Below are 24,140 nucleotides of genomic sequence, written 5' to 3'. Positions count from 1 at the left end.
AATGAAACTTTTATAATTTTCTGACTACTAGGTCAGAAGAGATCAAGTACGATTTTTTTTTTTAATTTGTAAAATTTCCAAATTGCTGTCAAGTGTCCTCTTGGAGGATATTCTGCCCATCAGAAATTATTCAGGGCCCCACAGGCAGAGCTCCAGCATGGGACCACTGCAGCCCCAGAAAGGAAGTCAGAAGGGAAGGGTTTGGTGCATGGGCACAAAGACAGAACACTCTTACAGCAAACCAGATTAACATCACAGCATTTGGTCACTTCCTACGCTAATAAATTCAATAAGAGGATTCCAAGTCGCAAAGTAAAGGGGTTCCCCATCATGCCCCAAAATTTTCCCTCCTAGTTCCTGTCATCTCACATGCTGTTAAACTGCCTCTGGCTAGAATTGACTGGGTGAGGCTCCCTCCAGAGTTTATTCATGTCATTTCCAAATATAGCCAGAGGGGACATGAGAGTGACACGAGATGTACTTTCCACTTCTTTCCTTCTCTGCTAGCACTGGAAAATGGCCTGCATAACAAAATTATTTTCTGTCTGTAATTTCCATCCTGTTATGCTTTGCAGGAACTGGATGAGCTGCTTACGCAGAGCTTCTTGCCAGTTTCTGGACTAAAAGAAGTGTTCTGCTCTTTCACTTAAGTCCCCCACCTCTACCATTTTAAATGGTTTTTTGGTTTTGTTTTTTTTTTAATGACTGTATTGTTCATTTTACTGCCTTTTGCAGTCCTGCAATTCCTCTAAGTTCCTGTCTCTTCCCGAACTTTCTTCAAAGTCCTGATATTCCAATCTAAACTGAAGCTTACATTCAAATTTAAACATACATCTCTGTTACTCATCACTTCCCCAATAGCCTCCAGCTAAGAAAAGACACACAGAAAACAAAATTACTGTAACACAGAATAGTGCAGGGCATATCATGGGGATACTACATTCTCTCTAATGTTCTCCCAACCTCCAACCAATTTCTTGTAATGACCGGTTGCTAAGGCTATTACTTGTGATCCTATTCCATGCTGCTTGTTAGATATCCTCTGTGAAGAGCTGTGCTCTGCTCTCTAACTGATCAAAATGGTCTTGAGGACTTCTCTTGGACAACCAGCTGCTGTTACTCCAATCTCCTCTTAATTATGTTCCATATCAAGGAACGTGTTTGTTTAAAAACAAACTCAAATGAGGAAGCAGGATGAAGATGTGGATTTTCTATTTGTAGTGTTTTATAGATCAGCTTTTGTGCTCGGTAAACCAGGTACCATTTTCTTTGTTAATGTCCTTCTTGAATTAGATCCAGGATGCACCCCCTTCATTGTCTCTCAGCCTTTGCTTTTCCTACTATAGAAGGGAGATGGGACATTTAATATATTAGTTTTCTGGATTAGGGAACCAGACAACTTTTTATGAACTGCATATGATTGGAGAATAGAGAAAAGGAGGGAAATAAAACCCAGATATGTGAAGAGTTATGCTAAGCATATGCTCATTGCTCAAATTTATTAAGCATTTTCACTATCCAAGAGAAAAAAAAATATTCTGTCATCAAACCAGTCAAGAGAAAATCTTACAGCATTAAACTGTCATAGATACCAAGATGTGGTTTTCTTTAAGCTATACTAGAATCTGCCCTATTTCAGAAAATACTTTTTTTTAAAACAAAATATTTGTCCACCCTGAAGTTCAAACTGCTGGGATCTATGACATTTGGCAAGCTTTTACTGGTAAATGCCAGTCCAAAAATATCAAATTACTTCATTAATAAGCGTAAGTTTGAATGAAAATTGTGGGTTTTGAAAACGCTGTAAGAGACCATTTGCCACAGTTTCCATTACCAATGACATTGCCCAGCCTACACTGCTGTAAATTTTGTTGTGCCTTTGCACAACAGAGGTTTGAATTAATAGGACAAAAATAGTTAATCTCCTCGCTGAGACAACTCATTGTTGAAAGCCCTTCTCACTCTGTTTCAAGTACAACTTGGAGTAGAAGGCTGATTTTTCATACATTAATATCTGGGTTTGGTTGATATTGATGAACGATATTACAAATATCCTTATTTTATCTCTAGTTTGGATGCTATTTCCCCCCCTGCCACTTGAAGTCATTGAGATAGATATAGATATAGATATAGATATAGATATAGATATAGATATAGATATTTACCCTTCTGAAAGGGTAAGAAAGAAATTTACTTATCTTCTGGTGTCAACATCATCACAACTGAAGAATCTGTTGTATTTTCTGATGTACTTGGCTATTGTTGATTAGAGATAACTTTTTACAAAACAGTTTTTGTCAGTGGTCTAATTTTGTTGTTTTGTTGTAAATCAGAATAGCATCCTTCTCCATGCACTCATATGTCTAAATAACCAGTCTATTCCCCCACTGAGTGTCTCTTAAAGTAACTTCATTAAAAAAAAATCCTTTTTGTAAAGTTAAGAAAACATTCAGAGTAGCTCACAGCATTGATATTCACTTTATAAAAACCTTCATAAACCCTTTTGTATTCAGTCACTGTTTGTTTGTCCTTCAGCCAATTCAATTCACCCAGGATATAAATTTTTCTGATTTTATTTTTGATTTACATTGGTCTCCTTAAAATGCAATGAAAACAAACAAAAACCTCCAATTCCATAGCAAGAAAACACATAGAAAATAATTTAGAGAATAGGCCTCTTGTCTAAACAGATTGAAAATAAGTATTTTCCTGAGTTTCATTTGTGTTACAAAATAAATTTGGGTCCTAGCAATATATATTCTAGGTTTTTTTGCCCAGTAGATTAAACAACCATAAATATTGAATGATTCAACCTAGCAGCCAGTGCTGGCTGGAGTGAATTGCACATTAACTGCTCCTGGAGCTCTACGAGACACCAGAAAATTGTCCCTGAGTAAGCTTGCTAAATTAAGCTTCATAAATGTTATTTTTCTAAATACTTAAATTACTTATTTTACTAAGGGTTCACCTGAGAGTTTTCAAATGTGATTAAAATGCCTCCTGGGTCACAGACTGCTTTCTGTGAATTACTAAAGCTATGGAAAGAAACATTGGGAGAGGCAAGGAGACCCTCCAGAGAGTAAGGACCAGATCACCATCTCCAAGCACGTTGGAATAAGACAGCAAAAACAATTATAATTGTACTTCATCTCTCTCTCATCAATAATCTCTTCTGAAACAAGTATTTTAAAACATGAGGTACAAACATAAGGGTAATTATGTAGTCTCCAAAGTGCCCCACAAAAAATGTTTGCATTTATAAGTATTTGGAGAGATACTTCTGTCTACTCTTAATTTTTCCTTTTAGGTATCATTTCCTTAAATTATGCTTTATGGGAAGATACCACTAAACTGTGTAATGCTACTAATCATATAATATTACTTCTAAAAAAAAACATTAGCAGCAATCTATCACATCTTATTTAATTTCACTGGTCTTGTACAATGTGTCCCAGGCTCAACATTTAACCGAATTGCCCAAAGACACTCTTTCAACCATATGTAATGTACAGTAAGTAACTCTTCTGTAAATTGTCTGGGAATATACTGCAGAACAACTCTCAGGAGAAAAACTAGAGCTGAAATATTTTCTCATGCACCCTCTGGCTGGGTGACATTCCTCTCTCATTCCCGATTTGCCCCCAGCACAACCAAACAGATGCTACCCTATGCACCCAAGTTTGTTTGTGTTTGCCTCCTGTTGATATTTATGACTGCTGTTTCTGATACCCTCACAGCATCATCCTAATTTTGGCAGCAGTTTCTGTGTGTTCAGGTTCCAAGGGGAATGGAGAGAACACAAGCTGTCTCCAAAATGAAGGAATCAATTTTCATTTCTGAAGTCAGACGGGCTTTCATTTATTGCCTATTGACTCCATGGAGGGATAATAATAGTGTTGCTGCTTTCAGTGAAAAAGACCATTATTGAGGACAATGTGCTTAGTCAAAAAAGATGCCAGATCTCACCCTTCACTCCCCAGTTTATAAGCTGGGCTTTTTCCAGAAGCACCATTTGCTACCTGGCCAGCTCAGTCAGAGCCCCAGGGCATAAAAAGGGCATGAATCTTTTTGGATGTTGGTCCAACAAGCAGAGAGGAAATGAGAGAGTGAGCACAAACCTTCTCCAGAGGCACCACCCCATGAGCCAGCCACTCTCGTCCCACCAGCCCGAAGAGTCACCATATGTTTGGCTGCCTCCCATGCAGCCAACAGTCCTTGGATTGAGGTATCAGATTCATTTGGACGACTCCTGCTAGTGCTGACAGACATCCAGCCTTTTCAGGCCCCAGCCAAGCTGTAAACAGACCGTATTGGAACCACTGGGCTTGTTGAATCAGCTCTGCAATAGCAGAATCTACCCTAGTCCTCATCAGACAAACCGTACCCAGCAGGCAACAGACCCCAGACAGGATTTACCAGTCACAAAGCATTAGGCCCAGCACTGCACCTGACCCAGAGGATTTATCCAGTAAGGCATATTCCATGTCCAACTAAATGTCCCCAAACAGCCTTAGTACTTTCTCTGAAGTACAGATGTCAAGGTCTTTTCCCTGCTACTCCTTTTTCCTTGGAAATCTGGGATAAGAAGAAGAAGTTCCAAAATAAATTGCTAAAATAACAACAGTGCCTTTTGGAAGGCTTCTCTTGAGTTCCAGGGAAATGGTATCTATTCTAATTCTTCCACCACATGCTAATTAAACTTGGTACTGATGATAGATGGTTTACCATTCTACTGCAGCTTCATTTTCAATGAAGCACTACCATTAAAAACTTACTCTTAACACAAGCATTTCAGAAGTTTTAAGTCATGGCAATGATAGTAAAGGTGGGTTGTAAGTAGATGAAATAACTTCAGGTATGCAAGAACCCATAGATTTTTATATAAAATCTTTTTGCCATAATATCTAACCTTTAGTCTTTTAAAAGACTAAATCAGGGATTTATGAATGAGTTTCCTCTTTCAGTATGTTTTTATTTCAATCTAAACCCAAAATCACTACATTTACTTACAAAACAGTAGTGCATTCCACATACAGATTCTCATTTTATATTTTAATTTTTTATACTTATCAGAAATTAAGCCATTAAGGAACACCACAGCATGCAGCCATTAGCAAGAACATGATTGATTTTGACTTTTCTGTAAAAGTAAAAAACTGATTTTCAGTTGAGTAAAATCTTCATGAATACCTGCGGCTATGCTTCATATTTTAACTTTTGAAATTTCATTCTAGTTTAATTGCCAAATAATCCTTTTGGTTCCTTGCTGACACATTTTAACACATGCTTTCTTTTGCCTAAAACTTTTAAGATTGCACTTAATGACATGTGCATACCTTTTCCAGAAAGCAGTTTCACTGTGATATGAAGGAATGAGGTAATTTAATATATGCAAAAGTGTGGAACTACACATGCTGACAAATTGTCTCTCTGCAGAGCTAACTTGAGCTGCTGCATATTCTGCGTGAGTGTTTTGCTGTAGACTCCTGTAAACAATGTTGAAGAAATCTGTGTTGAGTAATACAGGGCATCAGAACGTGTTACTTCTGTCCACCCACGCTGGAAGGAAGCCACTGAGTTTTCAGTTGTTTACAAATGTTTCCAGTGACAAATGTCTCTGCTATTTCCCATATGAAGTTATGTACTCAAACATGTGCAGCTTTGCTGATCTAAGTGCTACAGTAAGACGAGAACCATCGGAGAGAGCTGAATTTTGGTTGCTCTTCAACAAATACATCTACACTTGAGTTTTTGTTCCACAGACTTTTAAGATCATAAAGCATGATTGTTATAGCATCACTTTGTTCCTTAGAGCAGTGCAAATGCCTTTCACCTATTGCACCACTGAAACTGCAAATGCTAAAATTATATTCTCTTTCTAAAAGTTTTTAAAAGTTTAAAATATAGGATTTTCCACAGAGTCAGGTCAGACACAATAACAGCAAAATATCTAAACATGAAGTTGCATAAAAGGATTATAATATCACTCACTGATATTTTGAAAAGACTATAATTAAATCATTCCACCACAAACACTTTTTTAGCCTGGATACAAATAAGCATGTACTTTTTAGTTTGGTGACCTAATTATTGTAAGAATTTAAGAAAACCAGATGGGTCAAAATAAGCCCAAGAGGTCTCAAGCCTGCCAATTTAGCAAGTTTATGCTTCCGTTTTACTTGAATAAAAAATGTCCATCATTGTTAGAGGTGCATTAAGCCACTGTGGTTGTTTGTCATCATTTGTATAAAAGCCAGGTTACCTGTCAGTTTACAAATATTGTAGATAAAGGGCATTACTTGAAACAGCACAGGCCTTATTAACAAGAAAATAGGAACCTTTTTAACCTGTTCCTCTGCTTTTCCTTTTGCATGGTACTTGCATATTAACTTGGATATGGATTTTTTTTTTCCACACTCTCTTACACACAGGCAGCACCTTCAGCTCATTAGACCACAAGGTTCTTAGAGTAAACTTTTTCCAGGGCAATAGCCTCTCTTACTACTTCATCCAGGATTAAAAAGAAAGAGTCTGTCCATGGTCCATCTGTACATATGAAATTATTACCAGGCTCAGATGTGCCTCCCTCTCCATTTCACCCATGTTTCATTGCAATGTACTTTTAAACATGTCACAAATCTGTTTATGTGTGGATAAAGAAACCGTTTAATTTCTAGACCAGCTGGAGCCTGTGAAAAGAAGACACAAACACAATCCTCTCTCATCTAGACTTTGCTTATTTTCCTTGCCTTAGCTATTTTAGCTGTACATAAGAGTAATTGGATAGTCTGAATTCTCCTTTTGAGATCTAAATATAATCATTGAAGAAATCTTATCTTTTAAAAAGATAAAACACTATGTTGTGACAAGTTATTATAACACACTACCATATATGAGAGACTGTTTCATTTTCCATACACAGCAGCAAGAACATTTCCTTTTAAGGCATAATTCATGGTTTCTACTTAAATCTCCATGATAACCCTAGGACACTCCCTTACTAGCTGGAAATTAATCTTGCCAAGTAGGTAAAGTTTGAAATTCAAAAATACCATTTTGCACTGAATAATTTAATTAAAAAAAATATTCAAGGTTATCACTGTCCGTATTTGCTGTACAAACTCTGTGGATTCTACATGTGGAGAGTTCTCCCAGACCTTTGGAGACAGCATTGGCTTCCCAATCCATTTGCCCACCACTGCTATTTATTTTTCCCCCAAAAATCATTCAGTGTTTTCTGAGATTAGGGTTATTGGCATCCAAACCATTGAGAGAAGGAACAAAACAATGAAGGAATTATTTGAATGAAACAAATGGGAAGTAGGCTTCCTCTTGCATGAATTTTCACAGTAATTGAAAACTAAATGCACAAAAGAATATATGTATGTTTTAAAATATCAGGATCTATAGAACTCACATACTTTCTGTGCAATGCACAAGAAGAACTTTGTGCTTGACAGTAAATGTCAATAGGAACCAACCAGTAAGAAAAGCAGATGATGAGAGCAGGGATTAAATTTTCGGTCTATGGGGACAGATCACCCTCCACAGTCATGTCTGAGAGGGCAGCATACTGGACTTGGATTGAAGGTAAAAGTTAAAAAAAAAGTAGTTTAAGCTAAAATTTTACTTTTCTTAAATGAAACCTCACCATCATCCATGCTATCTTCAGGACTAGGGCTTATACCAATTCTTCCTCACAAAATACAAGTATATGAAAGTATAGCATGCACTTTTACCATTACCAGAGCTATGAGACAGCCCAGCTTCAAACCCCTTTGTCTTCACAGGAAGCTTCAACTTCTTGTCCTACCCCACTAGCCTACCATACAATTTCAAATATTCCCATTGAAGCTGCTGCCTTTGTTTAATGTTTAAAACACATATTTTTAGCCACAGAGAGGAAAAAAAAACACAAATGAGAGTTGAGGGGTGACTGCCTGGAAGGGCAAACAATTGCTTTCCGGTGCCTAGCACAGCATGCATCTCCTTTTTCTCTTACTCAATTTTCTCTGGAGTCCAGTCTCTTATGCATGTTCAGAGAGGCAAACCTCTGCAACACAGAGGCCCTGAAATGAGTTGGGCAATGGATTGCAAAGTCATGCAATGAAACTGGATGCCTGGTGAAGCTTTAAATGCTTCCTGTAAGCCATAAAACTGTTTGCATGGTCATTTCTCACTGTATTTCCCACCCTGCTACTCAGACAAGTAGTAGGAGAATGTGTGCACTGGTCAAATTTCAGCTTCAGTTGTTACCCATTTTTTCCAGGGGCTCCCCTGAGTTTTAATTAAACAAGGTATTATTTACCAACTCTGTAGTAAATATTATGGTTACAGTACGGTTTAAACTGTTCCTGTGTGTCTCTTCAGAGAGGTTCTTTTTTCAGTAGTGGGTCACTTGATCCCAGAATATTATTTTTATAAGTGCTCATTGATTTATGATTCTACAGATCTGAGCACATAAAGTGCAACAGGGTTGTAATTATAAATATTTTTTATAGATTGAAATTATGATATTATCACTTCCTTTTTCTTATCTATATAAACCATGTCAGAGACTATGCTGCATGACAAGTTTGTGTGCAGGCAGAGTCTGACCCTGGGGTATGGAAAGGAGTTAAATTCTGCCTGAAAGTGTATCAACCTGCATTGTTGAAAGAAAATACATGTATACCACAGTCTCCCAGGGATCTCAGTTCAGACGTTATGTTAACCTAACACTTAAAATGGAGGGTTTCAAGTCTGCTAATCTTTGTAAGCAACTGAAACTCTCTGTGGTTTGCAGAGAAAGAAATTAAATTTCCTGCCATTTTTAATGAATTTTAATTTTTCATTAAGAAAAAGATAGGAAACTGTAAAGGTTAAATATTTTGTGGTGGCTTTCATTTGCTTTCTATTTCTGTTCTTAAACATACCCACTATATACACAACTAGGGTAAAGAATGTAGCAAAGACATTACTGACAGCCACATCCTCTCAATGTGCTCATCTTAATGGGCAATGCAGTGGTGACTTATTAAATACAGCTTAAATAAGGGGTCAAACAACTCTGATAATTTTTAGTAAATTTTTTTAATGTAACCATTTCAGAATTGAATACAAAAAATTTAGATGGAACCTGCAGAAAAGTAGTGGTTCAGCATCCACTAATAAAGCTTTGTATTGTTTCAAAAGGCTTAACATTTTCATATATAGAAGGAATGCCAGAACCACTAGCACACGGAATGGTTTGGTTTGGACAGGATGTTAAGGATCATCTTATCTCCCTGATCAACAAACCCCTGCCATGGTCAGGGACACCTTCCACTAGACCATGTTTCTTAAAGTCCTATCCAACCAGGCCTTGAACATTTCTGGGGATAATCAGTATTCTGGTAACTACAATTTGATGATATTCATCACCTTTTCTGTCATTATGATACCAAGAAGGATAAAACTGGTAAGTATTTATAGAAGTGCTAGCAACCTACTGTTCTGGGCAGAATAATCATACTCATGTTTGCTGCTTAAACCTCACCACCCCTAACTCTGTCAAAATGCAGCAAATCAATATTTATTGTATATATTTTTTAAATCTGCATAATATCAGTTTTCCTTTTTCTTGACATGGAAGAGATTTGCTGTTAGGGTTTTTAGGTATGTGTACACATACATATATAAATAGATATATAATTTCTCTCATTTATAAAGGAAACCTGAGAAAAAGAGGGACTCTAAAGTAGGATTAAGGTAGATTTTTTCCCTCATTTACGGCTATCTGTAGATCTTTTAGTAAGCTTCCTATCGATAATAAATACAACTCAAACTCTGATGCATTTCAGATATAATCTAAATAAACGTTTTTGCTCCTGGAGACTGGTCTTACTGCTGGTCTCTTTCCATGATAAGATTCTTGCAGCAATGCACATACCAAATACTATTACTGTATGTTGGTACAGAAATACCCTCCAGGAAAACCTTACGTGTTTTATGGTATTTGGATGCCTAGTGCTACCAGAGAAAATCTTTGCAGTCTATGAAAGTCTCCTCTGCAAACAATGGCTCTTTAAATCATTGAGACTATCCATGTGACATGGGCCAGTGGGCATAAACTGATTTAAGGATTTTAAATTTAAAACAGGTTGATAATCCCTAGTGGATGATGTGACTGTGAAAATGGAGCTTATCAGGCTGCCCTGCAAGTCTGCAGACAGAGCAAACCAGTCTGAGCCTGACTGTCTAATATTTCCTGTTCTAGAAATGAAGAACAGCTCTCTACATTTATTTATGAAGTAGGAGCCTACACCAGTTGAAGGGGAGTTTTGTACTCAGCTGCTGATTTTGTAGCAGACAGCAATGCCTTATCCAGGTCAACAGAAAACTAAAGTAATTTACAAGGTTAATAGCTATTTCCAAACTACAGCCTTGTACGTTTTTAACATAACCATGAGTCCTGCTGTACACCTCACAAACCGTGCGTGCCCAGGCTGGAATCAAATCACCAGCCACTTCCTAAGCAGGCACAAGTTTTGTCTTTGGAGTTGGTCTCCTGAGCTTCCCTCTCCTGTGCAAAGTCAGCAGTGGGGAGGTGCAGCCGTGCAAGTCAGCCCTTTTCACTGCATACAGTCACCCAGTAAAAGGCATTGGGTGTGGGGGAATTCAGGAATCCAGCTTACAGTCGCATTGTAATTACAATTACACATCAAAAAAAATTAGGGCAAGAGAGGATTTGAAGGGTGTGTTAGGTAGATGCAACTAAAGAGTTAGAAACTGGGAATTTTAATCATGGGCAGTGTTATTGGGATACCATGTACTCTATAAACATGTCTATGGGCTGTGCAGGATTAGTACATGGGTCAGATTTTAATGGAAGTGAAGTCAGAGAGCCAAGAGAAAGGAGAATGAGGTGAGGGAACCTGGAGAATGGGACCAAAACTGGATACTGAAAAAGAGAGAAACTGAAAGGGGAGAGCTGATATGAGAAAAAAGCAACCTAGCTAAGGAGGAAGCTATGCCTTTGTGAACTTTGGTAGGTAGCTATGCCTATGTGAACTGTAGGACTTGGTAGGACTGGTACAGCACCTTGACTGGCTTCAGATCTTGCTGCCATAAAGAGTTGACTTGCCATGAACATGGGGCATGAAATACTGTCAGAAAGCACCAAGAGCACTGCTGCCCTGGAGAGGGATGCAGGAGACAGACTAGGAGCTGAGAGCAATCCCAACACAAGCAGTACCTGCACTGACAAAATGCAATCCCACAGTACCTGAGCACAGCAGGTTGAGCCGAGTGCTGACAAAGGAGTCAATTCGCAGCCCTCAGCACCTCAAGGTGACAAACCAGGATGAGGGTCTATCCAAGGACTCCTGTCAGCAGCAGCTGGATATGGGTTGGAGGCATGTTTATGAAGTCAGTCCCAGGTACATTCTGGGAGGCAAGGGTGGATCAACACTCATACAACAGCTGCCTGCCCCATGCTGAGCTTAAACGAGCTCCTGAGCCCTTGGAATGAGGAGGAGCAGGAAGGTGGGACCCAGGTGAGGCTCGTGGGGCCAGTAAAGCCTATTAGTGGGAAGGAAGGGGAAAAACGGAAGAGGTTTTCAAATATTTAATAAATGAGGTGTTACAACTTCTTCCTTTCAGTAACAGACGGCAACTCACTAAGACTCAAGTCTTGTTGGCATTCAAAGGTGCTATAACAAATCTCCAGATCCGAGGTCCTGATATTTCTAACCAGTATAGCTTTATGCACGAGCTCCTGATGTGTAAGCAATTTGAGAATCTCTCCCTTGTTCAGGTGTCAACAAATGTCTGCACATCCTCCTACGTTGCATCTACAGGCTGTGAAACCAATAATGAGACTAAAGTTTCCTTGCACACGGACAAAACAAATAAATCTTGTGCCTGCAACAAAATCCTTGGGTAACATTAGACAGGATTTATCTGTATCTAACATTAAAAAAGATATTCTATAAGATACTTGAGAAGGGCAATTCTCCAAAATAAAAGTATGTATCAGTTTTCATGCCCAGATGGACTTGGATTATTCCACCAGTTTTTCACAGGTAAAAAGTATATCCTATAGAAATATGCATCTGCAGCTCTGAATGAAAGCCCAAAATACCAGTTTTTCTGGCCATCTCTTATTAACCTAACACTCTCCTGCAGTGAGCATCAGGAGTCCAAAACCCACCCTGTTTCGCAACTGCAAAATCCAAAAATCCATTTGTTTACTATTACAAAAGTCTCCTTGTGTATGACAGGCTAACTAAGAAAAAGAACTAAAGGGACCACACTGACTTTTATCTGAGCAATATTAGTTATATCACCCCTCAGTGGCAATAGCACCAGAGTATAAATTACTGTTTTCAGGACAGAGAGAAGCCCCACTATGGAAGGACTGGATTCAGCGAGAGCCATTGCACCTGCAGGTTTTCTCCTTTCTAGGAACTCCAAGCATTTCTGTACTACTGTGCAAATAGAAGACAGGCACACTTACAACAGAGAAAAAATATAGCTAATATAAAATTATAGCTGCTTTGCAGAGGCAAAATATAGCTGCTTTTCTGGAAGATGCAACATTCCTTTTATTTTTGTGTCATTTACAAAGATAAAGCAGTGCATTGCAACTTTTTTATTTACATAAATTGAGAATTCAGCTTGAGGTCAGAAAAGCTGATTTTATTGCTGTCTTTCAAGTATACACCACTGACTTCAATTGGCTTTGCAGTGAAACAACAGCACAATAAATAGACATTTTTTTTGCAGAGATCACAGTGGAAGACCCATCACTGAATTCCATAATTTTTTCACTGGGGAAAACACTTATCTGCCAAAGACAGGAAGACCCCAGCCTGCAATAATCCATTAATTAAATGAGAAAATGACTTTATAGACCAAAGGCATCAAAATAAAAAAGGACATTTCAGGTTTCATGGGAGTTGTCAAGTCTTTATTATAAAACGTTGCAACAAGATGTTGGATCATTTATTGAAACTAATGTTTGCATAACTTTTCAGTGGTTTGAATTTGTATTTGAAACATTTAAAAGAAGTAATAAGGGAAAACAATATCCCTTTTTTGTTGTTTTTTTTTTAAACATGCCTCTGTGGCAAGAACACTTGAAGTTTGACAAGGGTGGTACCATCTATATACATTTAGGAAAACATGCCTGCTGTGGGTGTACAAAAATAAAATTTATTTGTTAAATTACACATAAATATAAGGTACAAATGTATTTTTAAAATACAGATAAAGATAATCACACTTGCATTGTGTACATATGAAAATACAGTATTTTAATATTCAACATACACAGACACATTTATGATAAATGCAACTAGTTGGCAATGCCAGTTCTTCTCAGTCTCTGTTTTGTTCTTTTTTTTTTTTTCCCCTTCCAGTTTTCCATAAATATGGAAAAATAGGCTTTTGAAACAATTAGTTCTGCCGGACATCTTGCAGCAGCTTGTTAATTTCTGCCACCAGCTCACTGGCATCCATGAGTTCGTGTTTGCCATCACTGAGGTGGTTGAGTACGTTGTCAAAATCATCTTCCTCGTAATTCTCCGGGATCTCCTCCATGGCTGGCAGCCACTTGGAGGAAGGCTGCGCGCCCGAGTGAGTCCCCAGAGTGGGCCCGTTGTTGGCAGGGTTTTGGAAATGTGTGCTGGCTGCCCAGGCTGCCACTGCTGGTGGATAATTTACAGTCTTGGCTGGCAAATGTCCTTTCCTGCGCTCCAACGAGTTGGAGCGATCCATCTCATCGCACTCCGTGTAGGCATCTAGGGAGGGAGGCAGCAGGCGCTGGAAGACGCTGCTCATTTCAGAGAGGAGGGAGGAGGTGCAGGTGTCCCCCGACTCCTCCTCACTCTGGCAGTCCTTCCCAAATGTTGAAAAGCTCTTCTTCTTCTCACTGGCATCAGCAGCCTGGGCGTCATCCTCAAGGCCCTGATGCTGCTGCTGCTGCAGGTGCTGCTGGGGCGACTGGAACTCCTCCCCAGGGATGAACATGTTACTTCTGTAATCGGAGGAGGGAGAGGGCAGTGGTGGCATCCAGCACTGGTCAGAGTGCCCCAGGACCCTGCACTCTTCTGTGCACAGCCGCATCGCTGCAAGAGAGACATGGGGAGAGTGAGCATCCCTCTCCTGCTGCAGATAGCACCTACGTTCACAGGGACTGACATCAGGACTAAATGTCTCCAAAGATGTTCAAATCTGGCGTTTGGTTTCATTTTCTGTGTGCAGGAAGGTGGCAAATACAAATGGCCTGGATCTAAATGTACTTCCATTGCCAAATGGTCACAAAAAAATGGGAACGACCAACGCAGAACACGTAAGACAGTAGTGCGATCTCTTAACTAAGGTTGAAGATAAACATGTAAATTCCCAGGTGGAAAACAAGCATTTGTGCCTTAAAGCCATTCAATCCCTTTGTACAATGCTAGCTCATTAAAACAAATATAAAATAAAAGGAAGGTGTTTCTACCTCCAAGCATTCACTTGAGTTTTATTGAAGTCTTCCACATGTAACTAGTGAAGCATATCAGAGTGGGAATAAATGGACAGGGGAAATAAAGAACAAAGAATATTAACATGCAGAGGGATCTCCTTCTCCATTAAACACTTCCTTTTATCTGACAATGAGGTGTATGTAAAATTCGAGGTGATCCACTGCCATATTACCTTTTTAACTGAATCAGTTCAATTTTAATCCAGTATCGAAATACCTAGGGCTTAATTCCTACTCTGTGTGACTCTGGTGTTTATACTGGATTTATACTCTCAAGCACACTTGCAGCTCTGTAGCTCAGGTCACTGGACCAGGCTGGCTCAGGTGCTGGCACAAGGAGGGCTCTAACCCTCCAGATGGGCACCCAGGTCAAGGATGAGGGCTGAAGAGCAGAAGACAACAGAGATGTTCTCTCAGCTCCTTGTTTTATTGATGTCTCTCAGGTAGAAGAAACAAGATGAGGCAAGTGACTGCATCCCTGAGAGCTACACTGCTCTGAACTAGCCCATGAAGGGGCACTGCAGGAGTCCTCTCCAAACACTCAGAGGTCTGGCAGTGATCCCTGGAAACAGAGACAGAAAAAGCCCAATTTGACAGACCTGCAGAGAGGGATGTGCTGGGAGAGAGGCCAAATTTTCCACTGCAAAGGGAACTGATTGTAGGACACAAAGCCTTGTCTCAGACTAGGCCCTGCCTGTGTGCCTGGCAGAGTTGCTGGAGAAGACCTGGGTTCTGCTGGGGCCACTAACTTGGTTTTGAGTCACATGCTTCAGAAGACAGTTTTCAGAAATGACACTCTTTATATTATACATATTTTGACCATAAGAAACTTCTGCCCTATTCATTTAATGGTTAGATTACCCCACACAGAATAGAGTTTCTTATTCTTTCTCTGTACATATTGAGTACATAAGAAATGTTTACAGTCATGCCCTGTAAGTTTCCCTTGCTCCCTCATCACATTTCCCATCTGGCTCTGGATCCACTCCGTTTATCAAAAAATCTTTTTGCAGTGGTGTAAGCAGAACTGAACAGAGTATTTCAGCTTAGGACATACCAGTGATTGATAAAGTTCTACTCTCATGTTGTCAGTGCTATTTATCTTTGCACTTTACATAGCCCATCGTATTGTTTGCTTTCCTAATGGCCTTTCCATTCCTATAAGTATAAACTTTCTCTGTGTCTTGCAAGTGAGAGTATGAATTTCTTCAAGATTACAAGCTCAGGCTGCAGTCTGGATAGTGCACAAGCTATTACAAAATAACTGCTGATCCAGGAAGCTTCAAACAAACAAAGCAAACTAGAATATAGAATATAGAAGCTTTGATAGGAGTGACTGAAATGCCTGCTTTGTTCCCATGTATGATGATTTACAGAAAATTAGTTAAAAAGAACAAAAAATATCTAAGTGACCCATGACCAGTTCTCAAGTCATCCCAGAAGGTGAGAATTACTCTTATTAAGAAGACTCTGTTAAGACTCCTTTAAATTCATTAGATACTTTCAGTGGTCTAGTATTTCATTAGTAGTGAGCTTTGTCTTAGTGTGAGTTTTGTTACTGTTGTTATCAGGAATGGCTTTGGTTTAAAATAATAAATTCTTAAGTTCCTGAACACAGGATCAAAAGATACTCTGGACTAACTGAATGGTGACACAGTCTGTCCTTAAATCAGCAATGAACTAAAAAACGCCCAGATGCACAAGTTTTTTCCTTTTCTTTCTTTTTTCCAGAACCTAAAGTTTGTTGGTTAAGATTTAAAAAGAGAGAGAGAAAAACAAGTCTTTCAAGGACAGTCATTGAACTTTCTGATCATATAATATGTGAAGTTTGGAGGGACTGGCTCCATTCTTATCCAATTTCACCTTAAAGGGACAAACTGAAAGGACTTTCCCACAGGATTTTGCCTGTGTCCAGACTGACAATGCAGAAACCTTTCAAAATGGAGAACAGGAAACCCCCAGGAAGTTTTCTTTTCCTTTTTATTTATTTGGACTGCAGAACAATTCAGGTCTCATCTGAACAGGTTCAGAACACTTATCTGATGGATTAAGGCCATGCATAGCAGCAAGTGGACATCTGGGTGAGATTAAATGCCAATCTTGACAGCTCAACACAGTTCTGTCTGCACTCAGAAAGAGTTTTCCTTACTTTGAATGCAATTAGCTGGGCATTTTGGGAAATCCTATGCTTTGGCTTCCTGTTTAGAGAGGGAATTGTAAGAGCTAAAAATGGGTCATGGGTGTTTTAGCCAGCTAAGAGGACAACCATTCCTGTCTGCTGGCAGCCCCCAGCTGCCCACTGGAAAGGGACAGCTCTTCCTTGGCAGCAGTGGGGCTGGATGCCAGTGCAAACACCATTGCACTTGAAGTTCCCCTGGCAACTGAGAGCTCCAGCAGATCCCTCCCTGTGCCCTTGCTAAGCATAGGAGAGAATGAAACATGCCTCATGTTAGCTGGCAGAGGAATAAGTAGTAGGAGCTAGGGAGGAAGAGGATAAAAATATATTAGTACTTCAGATGTAGGCTAAAGATTTGGAAAACATGGTAACTTTTCAAGGCCTTCAGTTTTGAGCACGTTTGAGGAGGTAGGGGGAGTGATACAAAACCTAATCTGGAGCAAAATATACAAAGAAAACTTTAAAGTTAAAATGTATAAGAAAACCAAATTGAACTTTTGGTGTTTACTCTTGCCTAGCATAACAGCAGGTTTCTCAGGATAAAGCACATCAAGGTTGGGTACAACCTCCTCCACACTGCTGTTTTCCCTGGCAGAGCAGGGAAGAGGATCCAGCACTCCACCTTCTCTGCCCCAGCCCTGGGTAATGCATGGGGGTCACTTTGGGAGGGACATGTGCTGCATCACCCCACAAAGCAAGGGGCTCCCATGTATAAAATTACTTTACTAAACTTGTAAGATCACACTCTTGGTTCAGTGAACTATACCGAAATTATCCAGCCCTGTGGTTATAATATAATCTGAAGTAAGAACAAGATCTAAGGTACAACCAGAGGCTGTACAATTATTAAAGTAATTACAAAATTCTTCTATTTGTAATAAGCATGACTTCCCACGACTTTTTATTCAACTTATAACTAGGCATAAATTTAAGAGTGATACTTCATACATATGAGTATGTACATGTGTTTATCTTACTGCCACTCACCCTTGTCTCATTTTTCTCTTTCTGCCTTCTGCTCCTGAATTGTACCTCTTAGGCTCTTTCTTCCAAAAATTAGGGTTGCAATATTTAAAATCTGGAACATACTTACATCTTTCCCTTGCCACTCAAGCTCATTTTTCAGTGGGGAAAAAAATACACCTTTCTTTCTTCTACATCCATATTTCTAGTCCACTTTTAACACTCAATTTCTGAACAGTAAAAGTTTATATCAAACCCACTGTGGAAAACCTATCTCCCAAATTATAGTTCAGTGTATTTTTAACAAACCACAACCGCCTGGCTTTGCAAAAACATCCACCCAGTCATTAGAAGTCTAAGGACTTGGAGAAGATTGTACTTTTAGGGGGAATCTGGAGCTGGCTCATGATGTGAGTAAAGAAAAAAAAAGAGCAGGCATTGCTCTGAGTAGATTTGCAGCTGTGTCTGAGGTTTCATTTTAGTAGGTATGTCAAGGCTTCAGCTCGGTATTTACCATGAAGCAGAGTAAAAAGGAAGGAAACACAGGACGTGAAAGCTAAAGAATTTTTGCTTTCTCAGTAGTAGTTTTATCAAAGTGACAGCCAGGCAGCACTGTAAATAAACCGGTCAGCTTCCATTGTGCTCTTACCTGCAGGAATTCTCCCATCTGTAAGGAAAAGGTCACTGAATCCTTCCCCAAGAAGTCTGTCAATTGGAGACTCTCTCCCCAAATCATAATCACTGTCTCCAGCTTCACTATCACCCCGGCCACTGTCTTTCAAGCTGAATTTATCCATATCTTGTAGGGCATATCTGTAAAGAGAATTGTGAATTACAGTATCTCAAGTGTGTTATAGTCCACTTTTTGATTAAAAATACATGTCTGTATTTTCTGGTGCATGTACGGAATAGTCTGGATTCTCACCTGTAGCTTCTGGAATATTTGTTTCCTCTAAAACTTGGCCTTGGCTGATATTGGCCCTGGTGAAGCATCGAGAGAAGCTGAGAAACCTGCTAAAGAAAAGGTGAAAAGACTGATCCTTTGAAATGAAAGCTCAAGTTTCTACTTGTAAAACCACTAATTTGCTTCTCGGGTTTGTTTGCGGTTTATTTTTTGCCCTTTAAAACTTAATTAAATCAAATTCCTGCACATATATAATGCAATACGACAGACTATTTTGTAGTGTAGTGTCTGACACAGGAAACACCTGAAGACTACAATGAGGAAATGCACTGCTGTTCATCTGCCTCTGAATTCATAATAATTAATTCATTAACAAATAAAACAAGTAATTAAAGAGAGGTAGAGTTTTGGTTTGGTTAAATATATTAGAATCAGTCCTTTACCATTCCAGGATCCTAATTCAAAACAAAATGTCATTCCTTTACATGTAAAGAGTTGCCAGGACAGAGCTCTCATTTATTTAAGCCATTACCCAGCATTTGCAGTAAAAACTGAGATGGGCAGTCTCAAAGTTTGAGATACTGTGAACATATATTACAACAGTTGTACCTAAACTGTGTCAGTGTTTAGTCTTTTAGTTCTTCACCCCCATCAATAAAAGAATTTCCTGGATTGTTTCTATATATAAATACTCAAGCACTCTTTCTTAGATGGAGCTGTACAGAGGGAGAGGGAAGGCAAGGAAGAAAAGAGTGAGCAGTAAACTAGATCTGCCTGTGTTCCACTTCACTGTTTTGACCTTACAGGGAAGAACCAAGGAATAATGCTATTAATAATAGATTTAATGCTGTTCCCCATTTAATTGAGTACCTCAGGGTAATGGAATGAGTCGATACTGGAGTAAAGCTGAAAAGCTGTAGCATCCCAGAGAAACCCATGACACACCCCCACATTAGGCATTGACCTCATTGCCTCTTGCCCTCACGAGTTGCGTGCAGGGATACCTGCACGTTCCCAAGCGAGTGCATGTGTGAATGATGTGCAAAACTGAGGTGTGGACCTTACCTCGACAGCTGGCGTGGCATGGGTGAGCTCAAGTGAGAAGTTTTCGGGCACGTGGTTAGAGGAGATGGTCACCAGGCTGTTCAGTGATTGGTGGCTGTGGTGGCTCTGTCGGCTGCTCATTTGTCCCCTCTCCAGGGTCGGGGATGACGATGGAGAAGCTCTGTGGTGAGACCTGATGGGTAAAGTGCCATTAACTGTTGGCACTAATGTAATGTCCCCTTTGTGGATCTGTCTTGAGGGCCGTTTTGGGTGGTGCTGGTAGGTTGATTCCGCCACGCGACAGTTGTAAGACCTGGTGTCCTTTTTCTCTCGATTGCATCTTGTAGCAAAGATAACCATAATGACCAACAACACAGCACATATTGATCCTAAGGATATAATTGTTATCATGGAGATGTCCAGGGAGGGTTGGCTTACCAAAGTTGCTTCTGTGCTTGAAAATGAATAAACGTGCTCAAAAACAGTGCATTTCAGAAGGGCTTTAGTACTAAGCTGAGGGCTGCCTTTATCCTGGACTATCACTAAAAACTCCCATTGTTTTGCTGGAACTGATTCAACACTCACATTGATAGAGATGTCACAAGTTTGGGGATCCATCACGAAGATGCTGTTTTTCTTGTCAGCTGCTATGGAGCAGCTGAGTTCAGAGTTCATACCAGAGTCTCTATCCGTAGCCCTTATCCTGGTGACAAGAAAGCCAATTCCAGCATCTTTAGGGATTGAGATTTCTGCTGTGCTGTTGCGTAGTGCTGGCCCCACAATGACAGGAGCGTTGTCATTCTCATCAATGATGGTTAGCACAACCGTGGTATTGCTAGCAAGCTGCTGGCTCCCTCCATCCCTAGCTTGAACCACAAAGGCAATTTGGTTTACTTCCTCATGATCAAAGGTTCGCAGGGCATAGATCGCCCCGTTGGAGGGATCGATGGTCACGTAGGTGGTTATGGAACTCCCCAAAATAGAGTTCTCCAAAATAGTGTACGTCACCTGCCCATTGTCGCCTAGATCTGGGTCTGTGGCTGTGACTGATGTGATGTATGCTCCTGGAGAGTTATTTTCCAAGATAACAACTTCATATCTGTTTGTCTGGAAGCGGGGTGGGTTGTCATTTTCATCACTGATTTGGACAGTAAAGTGTTTCACTGTGGAGAGACTTGGCGTTCCCTTGTCCTCCGCTATTACAGTCAAGCTGTATTCAGATCTCTTTTCCCTATCCAGAGTGGCATTAGTCAAGATTAAATAGTTATTTTCATAAGTCTTTTGAAGTTTAAAGTGGCCATGCCCATGGAGCTTACAAACTATCTCCCCATTCACACCAGAGTCCTTGTCTTGCACTCTGACCAGGGCAACAAAGGTGTCCAAGGGTGACCCTTCAGAAATGTAAGCTATCTCTTCTCTCTCTGTGGACATCAGGTTTAAGTTAATTTCTGGTCTGTTGTCATTCACATCCACAACTTTAATTATAATTTTGCAGTGAGCCGGAATAGAATTTGGCCCCATATCCTGAGCCTGAACATCAATTTCATAGGATTTGGTTACTTCATAGTCCACTTGCTTCAGCAGGGTCAGATGACCTTTTTCTGAATCTATCTTAAAAGTCTCTATAATTTTGGCAGACACGTGACTACTAAAGGAGTACACGACTTTCCCATTGGCGCCCTCATCTGGATCAGTAGCATTGAGGTCTATCAGCAAAGTCCCAATGGGTGAGTTTTCCAAGAGCTGGATCATATATGACTGTTGCTCAAAAACAGGGCTGTTGTCATTGGAATCAGAAATGCTGATTTTCAGGAGGGACGATCCAGACCTCTGAGGCACCCCTTTATCAGAGGCAGTGAGTTGGAGTTCGTAACTGGACTTCAACTCACGGTCCAGCTCTCTAACCACGATCAGCTCTGCATATTTAGCACCATCAGTCCTGGTTCTCACCTCAATGCTAAAAAAATCATTTGCAGAAAGGGAATAAGTGTGAAGGGAGTTGTCTCCCACATCTGGATCAAAAGCACTGTCCAAAGGGATCCGGGTTCCTACAGCTGCACTCTCTGATATCTCGATAGGGATAAGAGCTCTGGAAAACTGGGGAGAGTTGTCATTAATATCCAGCACTTCAACTTCAACATGGAAAAGCTGCAGATGTTCAGTGGGCAGAGTGATCACATCAAACTCTATGGAGCAGTTTAAGTTTTTCTGGCACAGTTGTTCCCGATCAATTTTAGCTCCTATGCTGATTTCTCCATTATCCTCACGGACTACAAGTAAGGGAGAATTCCCCCTCTGCATGGCTCGAAAACGAACCGAGGAAGGGTTAGGCATTTTTAATAAAACATCAGCAACATCCTCCGATAGTCTTGCAATTACTGATCCAACCCTCTGCTCCTCATAAATCCTGTATTTCAAATTCTTGCCCAGCACAGCCTTATTGAAACATATTATCATCAGTGCAAAAATGAACAGAAAGTGCATTTTACCGCCGATTCGGTGCATTTGTAAGTTTTTGCAATTAATTTCTCCCAGCAAGTTAAATAGCAATTATTTCGCCTTCCTTCGGTACCTTAAACCCAGCGCACATCTGGTCCTTTCCAACTTGAAAAAGCCTTCTTTTCTAGCCAGCCAAGCATTAATATCTTACAGATCAGAAAACTTTTTGCTCTTTTTTATACACACCGTGCCAGGACGTCCAGATACAATCTGTAGGCAATCCCCGCTTTCTCATTTGACTCCGCGCTCCTCTTCCAGGCTGAGATGCTCCGGGGCAGCGCGCTCCTCTCCCGCCGTCAGCATCCAGGGACGGCCGGGAGCCGGCGGGATGGAGCCGCGCAGCCCGTCCTCCCGCCCCTCTCCGCGCTCGCCGCCGGACTGAACAGCCTCCCTCGCCGTCTCCAGCCTAAAATCCTCCGCAACTTCACTCCAACTCCCCAGACAAAGCTTTTTCCCGGCCTGTGCCGAGCCGGGTCCAGCCAATCAGCCCCTCGCCCCGCCGGGGAGGGGCGGGGGGCACCGCGGCCGGGGCGGGGGGACCGGGGAGAGTGATGGGGGCGGCTCCTCCGCCAGCCCCTGCTCGCCGCCAAGGTTTGGGGGTGGGGGCATGCGAATGACTAATGGACAACTTTAAATCAACGTCCCTCCTTCCCCACCCTCCGAATTTTTGTGGCGGTTTCAAACGGGGGTTTTGTGATTTTAATTCCTCCCCCTTCCTGCCACGAGAAATGAGGACCGCGCTGCTTATTTACATACTTTTAGGTTCCCCTTGTTTAACTCACTGGGAGCTTTTAAGTGGGTTTGCTTAGTAAAGGAAGTGGTGGTGCCGCAGGAGCGTCTTCTTGCTGCTTATTTACCTACATCCTGCATGTCCTCAATGTCTGTGCTCCTGCCCGGAGCCCAGAGAGATCTCCTCCACTCCGCGAAACCTCTCCCTCCTTCTTCCCAAGTCAGGAACATTTTGCACACTCCGGTCCTTTCCCGGCTCCCTCTTGCAGCCTCTCTACCCTCAGTGCAGCTGCCTCTGCCTGAGCCCGGTTCCTCTGTATGTTCTTATGTGCGATTGTCTCTGTGCTTTTTTATTATTATTATTTGCTGTTCCAGTGCTTCTTCAGATGATCTTTTTCATCCTGTTTGAAACAGCACTTCATGCTCCACCGCGACAGTCAGTGCTAAGCACACCTTCTACATGCCAAGTGTTTTAAAGGAAAAGAAGCCACATGAGAGAGTGTTTGGAAAGCGACAAAATCCTCCCCTTTCTGCTGTTGCTGAAAACTATTTACACTCCCACACAATTGCACATAAATATATAATCTTATGCCTGAGTCGAGCATGTATTTTGTGTACACCAGAAATGTTACAGATTCCTGCGTGAGCTTCAGGCTGCATCCAGGACGTGGAAGCTGATGCATTCTTCTCATTTCAAAAGTAGCTATTTATGTGACTTCTACTTCCTCTTTTTACATATGCTTTTATAATTTTAGCCACAGTCTTGCTATGTTTTTCTTTGTTTCCCTGCTAACTTTGTCTACTTGTTTACTGGCGTTGCCCGTAAAGATACCATCACTCTTTTATTGCTCTTTTCCCTCTCTTATATTCCCCACCCCCACCGTCATAGCCAAAAATATAAAGAGTAAATCTCTGATTTTCCCACTTTACTTACTCTCAGCAGAGCTCAGGCAAAGTCACTAAGAAGGTTTTTGCTAAAAAGAAAGCGGAGGAGGCTCAATGTGAACTCTCTTTCTTTTTCAGCACTCACAAGCATTTTATAAGCCATTGTCTCCTTTTTTTTTTTTTTTTACAAACCAGCACCGTGTGGCAAATTGTGCAGAATAGAAATGTCCATAATGAATGTATTTAGTACTGGGTCACGCTGATGAACATTCTGCCCCCATGAATAATACTGTTTTACAAGTTTGCAGCCCTTTCAAATTGCTGATCCCCAAGCCCTATAGGCAAACTAGAAAAGCTAACACAAGCAACTGGGACTTTAGAAACCCATAGCCATCTGGCCTAAATCTCTAACAATCCAAGCCAATAATTATATCAATTCAGGCTTTAGT

The 24,140-nt window shown here is 40.6% G+C and overlaps 1 protein-coding gene across 2 annotated transcripts; it reads right to left on the bottom strand.

The window, feature by feature from the left end:
* Positions 1-12,541: 12,541 nt before the first annotated feature.
* On the bottom strand, positions 12,542-22,083 carry PCDH18 (protocadherin 18). 2 transcript variants are annotated; one of them, XM_027690031.1, is made up of 4 exons: positions 19,600-22,083; positions 18,556-18,644; positions 18,280-18,443; positions 12,542-14,090 (listed from the first exon to the last, which is right to left on the bottom strand). In XM_027690031.1, the coding sequence occupies exons 1-4, from the start codon at positions 22,081-22,083 to the stop codon at positions 13,420-13,422; spliced, it is 3,408 nt and encodes a 1,135-aa protein (XP_027545832.1). In that variant the 3' UTR covers positions 12,542-13,419. The 2 variants fall into 2 exon arrangements, with proteins under 2 accessions (XP_027545832.1, XP_027545833.1); XM_027690032.1 differs by having other exon boundaries at positions 13,420-14,090; positions 18,556-18,641.
* Positions 22,084-24,140: the final 2,057 nt, after the last annotated feature.

The sequence above is a fragment of the Neopelma chrysocephalum genome, unplaced genomic scaffold (genome assembly GCF_003984885.1).
Source record: "Neopelma chrysocephalum unplaced genomic scaffold, ASM398488v2 Primary Assembly neopelma1_79, whole genome shotgun sequence".
In the NCBI taxonomy this organism is placed as follows: Eukaryota; Metazoa; Chordata; class Aves; order Passeriformes; family Pipridae; genus Neopelma; species Neopelma chrysocephalum.
The sequence above is the reverse complement of the archived record's forward strand: the minus strand, read 5'-3'. Positions and strand labels throughout refer to the sequence as shown.

What these genes read in the sequence shown, in the direction of transcription:
- PCDH18 (XM_027690031.1), bottom strand. Translation starts at nt 22,083, where the DNA reads ATGCACCGAATCGGCGGTAAAATGCACTTTCTGTTCATTTTTGCACTG. An exon ending in AAATATTCCAGAAGCTACAG is followed by an intron (nt 18,444 to 18,555) that starts GTGAGAATCCAG and finishes TTCTCTTTACAG; the next exon opens with ATATGCCCTACAAGATATGG. An exon ending in AGATGGGAGAATTCCTGCAG is followed by an intron (nt 14,091 to 18,279) that starts GTAAGAGCACAA and finishes TCTCTCTTGCAG; the next exon opens with CGATGCGGCTGTGCACAGAA.